We start from the raw sequence: 8,367 nt of genomic DNA, 5'->3' as shown, positions 1-8,367 counted from the left end.
TTCAGCAGAATAGGAAATGCAAAGCAACTGTTTTTAGCTTCTCACAGTATGATCCTACAAGTGCTCCATGCAAAGACTGAACAGGTAATGGAAAACCAAGAGACTATTTTTCTCATCCTTCCACCTTTTTCATTCTCTGCTAGACAATCCCCTGTAGTAGAAAAAAAAAGAAAAACAGAAAACTAACTTAAATCTACCTTTTCCCAGAGCGAAGCAGGTCAAAGCCTTCATTTATTTTTTCAAAAGGTAAAACATGGGTTATTAATGCATCCAGTGAAAACTTCTTAGCCATAAAATCAGCCACAAGTTTTGGGATACCTTCTTTACTCTTAAAGCCTGAAAAGAAGACAGTATCATTGTTGGATTCGACCAGGGTCAGTAGAAGAATTGAAGAGATTTTCCATATAAATGAAAGTTTAGAAGAGGTACTGCATTCCAGACTGCTATAACTGAGGATAAGAAGAGATGGAGTACTTCAATATGCTTTTACAGTGCCTTGACATAAAAAAAAAATCACAGTTAAACAAAGTTTCTTAGTTCTTTTGTCTCTCACATAGAAATAATACTACATATGTTTATGCCCAAAGTAGAGGAGCAAATTTATCAGTTCTCTAAATTTGGGTGTAGATATGAAATATTGTTGTAGATTTCCATGTTCTACTGAAAATGTCCATGCCTTACACAGTCACAAGTACAAAAACAGATGGAGATGAAAGATCCTGGGTTATGGTGACAACAGAAAAGTTTATACTGGGACCTTCTGTCTGCATTGTTTCCATCTCTAGTTGATTTGGAGACTGTAGATAGAAAAGGAATTTTAATTTATTTTTGATTTGTCTTCAAAACTCACCTTGTCAATTGTAGAAGTAGAGATATATTGATGTTAATGAGAATTTGGCACTTGAGCCCAACTACATACCACCATAAACAGCCCCCTTCCAGGTGCGTCCAGTCAGTAGCAGCATGGGGTTTATCGAGAGGTTCTGGGAATCAGGAGGTACCCCTACGATGACACTTGTGCCACATGCCTCATGACAACATAACAGGGAAGCCATCTGGAATAAAGTGAATATTTGGCATCTTTAACATGGAGTCGCATAGTTCCTACTCATAATGCACAATATCATGTAATAGGCTTAACTGGATTGTGAGTGTGTAGAGGAAAGAGATCATGTCTTTTGCTCCTTCATTCCTTTTTGCATAGGATAGTGCTTTGGATTTAGGAAATGCCCAGAAAGTGTTTTTTTTTTTTTTTTTAATGAAAGAATGGATGAATAAATTGGAGCGCACTTAATTCTTCCTAATAAAGGAATAACGAGGCAGGCATCATTATAAACATACATAAAGCATAAAATTTCATCATCACATAATTCTCAGGTGATCTGTGAGCTGGTTAATTCATTTTTCATTGATTTATTACATAGGTATTTTGAACCCAGTACTTTCAACCAGATATTTTGACGGTGAACAAGATAAACGATTATATCACTGCAATTTGTCTCTTGTCCACTTGACGGTCTCCCTCTTAAGTGGATTCCTATTCTACTGTCCATTTCTCAAATGGACATAAATTTAAATATTGTTTTATTACCTCCCCAAATACATATTGGTTTTACATTAAAATACACTGATTATTTGGAAACCTCAAGAGACAGTTCAGAAAATGTTTTCCAGTCAGCTTCTGGAACATGTTCTGTAGTTAGAAAATGGTTTAGGATCCCCGTAGGTATATAATGATTAGTTCTTTGATTTTGGATCCTGACCTTTGGAAGACCACACATCCTCAGAACATGTGGGTGTCAGACATTTGGTATCTTGAGATAAGGTATACTCGAGTTCCACATGAGAAAATGGATGAAAATGTAGAAAAAGAACATAAGGAGAAAAGCTGTAGTCCTGGAAAAAGTTGAATTCTTTTGACATTTTATTCCTCTGTGGCATCTGTTCCAGGCCGAGGCTGCTGAGAGCTTTGATCTTATGGTGTCACTCCCTGTTACCCACACTGCTGGACCTTCTAGAAAACCTCAGCAATGGAAATTTGTTGGTTTCTGGAGACTTTTTGAGTAGGATTCTAGAGAATGCTGGGTAGGTGAAATATAGGTAGAGATGTGTTTCCCACTGCAATTGATATTTGTAACTGTTTGGAAGAAATACCATGTAATAAGCCAAAGGTGATGTAAGCACTGCAAGATTGGAAATAGTATTTCATATCAATAATGCCAACTGAGGCTGGGTGTGGTGGTTCGTGCCTATACTCTCAGCACTTTTGAGGGTGAGGTAGAAGAATCGCTAGAATCCCGGGGGTTGAGGCTGTAGCAAGTTATAATTATGCCAGTGCACTTCAGCCTAGGTGACAGAGTGAGACCCTGTCTCAAAAAAAAAAAAAAAGCTGATGTTTATTGGGAGCTTACCATATGACAGGCAGCACTGTGCTAAGTATATCACATGCGTTGTCTCATGTAATCTGTAAACAATGCTATGAGATGCATAGCTTTTGAACTTTCTGGGTGGTAAAGTCTACTGACTTTTCTTTTTTTTTTCTTTTTTCTCTCTCTCTTTTTTTTTTTTTTTTTTTTCTGAGATGTAGTTTCACTATGTCATCCAGGCTGGAGTGCAATGGTGCGATCTTGGCTCACTGCAACCTCCACCTCCTAGGTTCAAGTGATTGTCTTGCCTCAGCCTCCCGAGTAGCTGGGATTGTAGGTATGTGCTACACCACCATACCTGGCTGATTTTTGTATTTTTAGTAGAGACTGTTGACTTTTCAAAGTATTCAGTCCAACTAGTATTGGGTACTAGCTATGTGCCAGGCACTGTCCAGTTTCTGTGATAAAATACAGTGATGTCTCAAAGCAGTCAATTTTCTTAGGACATATTTTTGTTAATAAAACAGCGTTGGCCTAAAATTGCTTATTTCTTTTGCTCAAATAGTAACATGTTTAAATTTTGGAATTTATTAAGAACATATGCAAAATTATTAAACCATTTTTTTAAGAATGTGGGAGAGAAAACATTTCAATTTGAGAACAGAATTTGTATTATTTATGTTTACTTGAACTTACAGTTTTTAACTAAAAATTAATAAAGTAAATCTGTAATTGCTCAGTTAAGAAAAACAAGCCCTTTTCTTTTCCTCTAGAGGAAATATGACTTGAGACAGGTTTGCATAGTTGATGGAAGAAAAGATTTCTCATAACAAAAATTAAACAAGCCAGGTAACAGATGATGGGAAATTTCCATTCATCATTAAAAATATCCTTTATACATAAAACATTTATTCTGCAGCCTAAATGCATCCTCCAGGTTGCAGAGGCAGAAATCTCAGGGCATGTCATGGTACATACCATGGTGTCAAGGCGACCGATGACTTCAAACGAAAAATCCACACCTCCATCAGTTATTTCCTTTAGCACCTCCTGAATGGGTTTCTTGTAGTCTTGAGGGTTGATGCATTCAGTGGCACCCAACTCTTTGGCCTTTGCAAATTTGTCCTTGTTGATGTCCACCGCAATGATTCTGGCTGCTCCAGCTGCTTTACAGCCCATAATAGCAGATAGGCCGACCCCTCCCAGGCCAAACACAGCACAGGTAGAGCCTGGGGTGACCTATATTTTCAGAGAATGCAAAAATGAATTCAGTAATGATTGTTAGAAAGTGCCTAAGCTTTATAAAGTGCCATGTCTACGTGTTTATCAAGAGCTACTTAGACTCTTCTGTCCAACCTTTTATCAAAACCTCTTCTGGCTTCAGTTGCTTTATTTTTAAATTCAAGGGGATGAACTAGTTGAGTGGTTCTCAAACTGATGCATATTAGATTCATCTGGGAAGCTTTACAAACTATCCCACTGTCCAGGTCACAGCCCATGTCAATTAAATGAGAATCTCTGCAGGTGGAACTCAGTACCCAGGTGACTCCAATGGGAAAGTTAGGCTGGGAACCAGGGGACTGGATGATCTTTGAGATCCAGATGGCAGTGATTATAGTCTTGAAGGGACTCTCAATTGCTGAAATCCCATGATAGTCAGCTTCAATATCTCATACATACACCAAGGCAATATTTGGAAAATAAAATAAGTGGAAAAGGCTACTCCAGGAGACTGAAAGATATTCCACTTAAACTCTCAGTAATTAATGCCTTGGTTCATTTATGTTCAGTAGTTGTGATCAGTATATCCCTGCTTTAAAAATACTCTAGCAGACAACACAGCAATGAAACGTTTGTCTATATGTCAATAATAAATACAATCTACTGTTATGAGTAGCCTCATCTTCTGTCTTGGGTAGGCTCTCTTTGACCACCTGCTAACACGGATGAGGCACTGAACAAGGCACTAAGTGCTAAAGTCAGAAATTTGGAAAAGATGCCTTCTGAATTTTTTTTTTTGGTTGGCTAGTGATTATTTATTAAACCTAGTCTCCCACAGTCAGTCTTCATTGTGGGTAACATGCTTTCCTGTAATCTCATCCTTATATTCCCTTAAGGGTATCTATTCACTCATTCATTCACCAAGTGTTATTCATACTATGGGGACAACACCATTTTCTACCTTACTTAGAAAAATACAAGACTTGTGACTGTGATTTTAAAACACTAATAATTATGTATTGCGAGCTAAGATTCAGCAGGAGAATTGAAAAAGGTATTTTAATCTCATCTCTCATATTAAAAAGATATTTTAGTCTCAGCACTGAGACTTTGGGCAAATATCTTTATAACTCTGGACCTCGGTTTCATAAAATAAAGCATACTACTAGATTTTCAGCCTACTCAGATGAGGAGCCTTTAAAGAATTTCTGCTTGAAATTTACCACTTCTGAAGTATATGTGTGTGTTCGTGGCAGGTGAGTTAGTTTTAGCAGTGAAATCTCATAATGAGTGAATTACGCATCACTGAAGCTTCATTACTTTCCGTGTAAGAATCCACAGAGTGGGTGAGCCTTGGTTTGGAAGTGCATCAGGTAAGGTTTTGGACTCTACTGTTGATCCTAATTCTGGGAGTAGAGGATCCACAGACTAGATGCTCCTCAAGGGCAAACGCTTATTTCATTTACTTTTGCTATGTCAGAAGCTAGCAGAAACTCTGGTGCCTGAGGCATGTATAGGTGCTCTCTAATTGTTGAATGAATTACTAAATGAGTTCTCAGGCCTAAAATTTCATGCTTCCATAAACAGCAAATTCAGAAGACAAATTATTGTAAATGACATCTTTACTCTTAACAACTTTTTATCTGCAATACATTGGTGAAATTTCTAGCATGTGCTCTCAATTCTTTCTGGGCCGTTTTTCTACTCATAATCGACACTTCAAATCTACAGAAATAATCTATGATTCTTGCAAGAAATTGCTTCTCTTTTGGTTCCTGACAGTCTGCAGGTAAGCAGTTTTCTCATCCATTGTCATTCCCACCTTGGCAACATTAACTGCAGACCCATAACCAGTCGAAAATCCACAGCCAATGAGGCAGACTTTCTCCAGGGGCGAGGCTGCATCAATTTTGGCCACTGCATTCTCATCCACCACCGTGTACTGGGAGAAGGTGCTGGTGCCAAGGAAGTGGTGAATGGGCTTCCCCCTGCAGGTGAACCTCCTGGTGCCATCCTGCATGGTCCCCCGAGGATTGCTCAAACTGGGCAGTGCAATATACAGACACACAAAGACTTGAGACAGGACTATAACTAATGTGCAAACTCAAAGTCTGTGCAAAGAGAGCATCAGAAACCTACTCATTTTTCAAACAGTAGTTGCCTTCTGGGCTTTTACAAACTCTGCATTTTCCACACTGAGGAGTAAAAAGCGGGATGACTTTATCACCTGGGGAAGAAAAAAACAAGTTCTTCTTAAATTTCTATGCAGGAATTAATACCGCAAAAACTTAAAGCTCAGGTGTATTGATTAGAAGCATGTTTCTTTAACAGTCTTTAAGGAATAGAGTTTGATCATAACTATGTCACTTTCAATGCCTGCCACAGCATTGTTTTCAGTTTGGGTTTATAAGTGCCTGAGGATTCCTAAAGAGAAAACGCAAATGTGGGAGACCCCACAAATTAAAAAAATTGCTTCCTCTGTATTAATAGTTAACTTTTACGCAGTGTACTGATTTCTCCTGGAGGCTTTGCAAATATCATTTTATTTAAACCTTAACTAACTAAATCTTAAATATTCTTACTACAAATATAAATTTTAGTTGAAAGTCGTCTATTATAGGGCCCGTAGATATTGGGAAGATCTGGTATTTTGTAAAATATTGATTTACAATACATACGAGAATTTTGAATCAATTCTTGGCTTTTCAAAGTGACTGTGCTTATCTTTTTAATGAAATGAATGCTTTAAAAAAATCCTAGGTGTTTTTTCTTTCTTTCTTTTTTTTTTTTTTTTTTTTTTTAACCAGAAAAACTAACAAAAATGGGACAAAGAAGAATTCCAGAAATTTCTCTGAAAGCTTCAGCCCTTCACAACAAGTTAGGCACTTTCTTTTAGGATAAGAATTGACTTACAAATATTTTTAGCTGATAATTTGTGAATTATCTACTTTTCCTGTTATGGTGGAGGGAGTAGGGGTAAAAAGCAAGGCTGTCATTTTGTTGTTAATTTATTTCTAGCTAAAGGAAATAGAGCTAAAACATAATTTGGACAGTTTATTTTATTATTTTCTGTTCACAGTTTAAATTGGTATTTGGTAAGGGGGCAGGGTGAATCTACAGGCTAAAGTGATTTTTAAGAATTAAACGTAATTTTTATTTTTAATCACCTATGCTATACATTTCACATGATCAAGAAAAATGGTTGGTGCATTAACATTTTATAGGTAAAGTTTATGTGAAAATGATAGTATGGCAATGTCCTAGTTATTAACCCTTTGCTTCTAAAAGTATTTATATTAATATGTAAGATTAGGGTAAAATAAATATTGAAGATAAAATAATTAGTAATCTGTAACCAGTTGCATTTAAGCATGGCTAAAGGTAATAAGGCAGATATTGTTGATGGTGGGACGTTTCCTTCTATGTTTCTTTCATTTCCTTTCACCTAGCCTGTTTCATTGATTCCATGCTCAGGAAGAGAGAACATGTTGGAAGAGGAAACTGGTGAAGGAGCAGCATAGGTCACCTAAGAAAAGGTCATGTTTATTCAGCCGTAACCACGCAGCCTCCATTTTGTGAACTCAGCACAGAACAGTTTCTATATTTAAGTTTTTTCCCTCCTCCCGTTTCTACTTCTGTCTGAGCCCTGACAGAAGACAGCGTTCAGCAACACTAACATGGAAGTTACTAGGTTATGAATGCCACACTGGTAGGCACTGTGTCCCTTTTGATCCTCACGTATATCCAGGCTCTAATCTGGTGCCTGGCGTCTAGCAGATGCTCAGTACATAATGGTTGAAGGGTAGAATACATGTGTGTCTGAAGACATACATGCTTGAGTCTGGGAGGCAGAGAGGGAAAGAGGAAATCCCTGAAGTCCTGGCTGTGCGGTGACCTTCTGCAAGCCCTTTTGTCTCTCGTTGCCTCGGTTTCCTCATCCAGGCTGGGAAATCTTGGGATGGTGAACCAAGCGTGTTCCCTGAGTGTGAATCCTGTACCTGGTTTGACTGTAGTCACCCCTTCTCCAACACTTTCCACGATGCCGGCTGCCTCATGGCCTAAAATCACAGGAAGTGGGGTCACCAGGTTGCCACTAACCACGTGGTCATCTGTGCGACAGATTCCTACAGCCGCCATCTACAGAATAAAGAGAAGATGCTCAGATTCAGAAAAGATTGTAACTAGATAAATTTAACATACCCAAATTCCTGAAATTGTGCTTCTAAAATGTATTCAAAGGTTTTGCTAATACTCCCTACTATTCCTAAATATGAAAGATTCGGTTTATCCTCAAGGTTATTCAGTCTAAAATCCGTCTCTACCTTCCCTTCTTGAATTAAACAATTCAAAATAATCTGAAATATTTAAGTCTTATACAAGAATGCACGCTTTAAAAAACAGAAGTAGAAATAGCAAAGTAACACATGGAAAATAATGTTAATTGATTTTGAAGTCTTGATATGTATCCTTTGGAATTTTTTTCTGTACAAACATATACATTCTTTTGTATTTTACTGGAATTATACTGTATGTACTCTTTGATCACTTTTTAGACATTTAAAATTTATATTTATACCTTTCCTTGACAACAAATGTAATTTTGTTTTCTGGATGATCATATAAGATATGCCTCTTACTGGATTTTTTGATGTTTCCATTTTAATATTATCTGAGTTTTTTAAATGTAAAATGAAATACAAATGGAAAAATACTTCACCTTAATGCGAACTTCATAAGCCTTAGGAGGTGCAACCTCCACATCCTCAATGGAAAAGGGTTT

At 37.3% G+C, this 8,367-nt stretch overlaps 1 protein-coding gene across 1 annotated transcript; it reads right to left on the bottom strand.

Annotated features, from left to right (window-relative positions):
• Window positions 1-197: 197 nt before the first annotated feature.
• LOC111534960 (all-trans-retinol dehydrogenase [NAD(+)] ADH1B-like) lies at window positions 198-8,361 on the bottom strand (the record flags this gene model as incomplete). Its single annotated transcript, XM_026452797.1, has 8 exons — window positions 198-336; window positions 920-1,055; window positions 3,345-3,605; window positions 4,298-4,300; window positions 5,410-5,629; window positions 5,727-5,814; window positions 7,586-7,724; window positions 8,305-8,361. Coding segments are annotated over 8 exons (1,043 nt in total), but the record flags the coding sequence as incomplete, so codon positions are not given.
• Between the last annotated feature and the right edge of the window lie 6 nt (window positions 8,362-8,367).

Source organism: Piliocolobus tephrosceles, unplaced genomic scaffold (genome assembly GCF_002776525.5).
Source record: "Piliocolobus tephrosceles isolate RC106 unplaced genomic scaffold, ASM277652v3 unscaffolded_40797, whole genome shotgun sequence".
Lineage (NCBI taxonomy): Eukaryota > Metazoa > Chordata > Mammalia > Primates > Cercopithecidae > Piliocolobus > Piliocolobus tephrosceles.
This window is presented reverse-complemented; position numbering and strand designations above follow the sequence as displayed.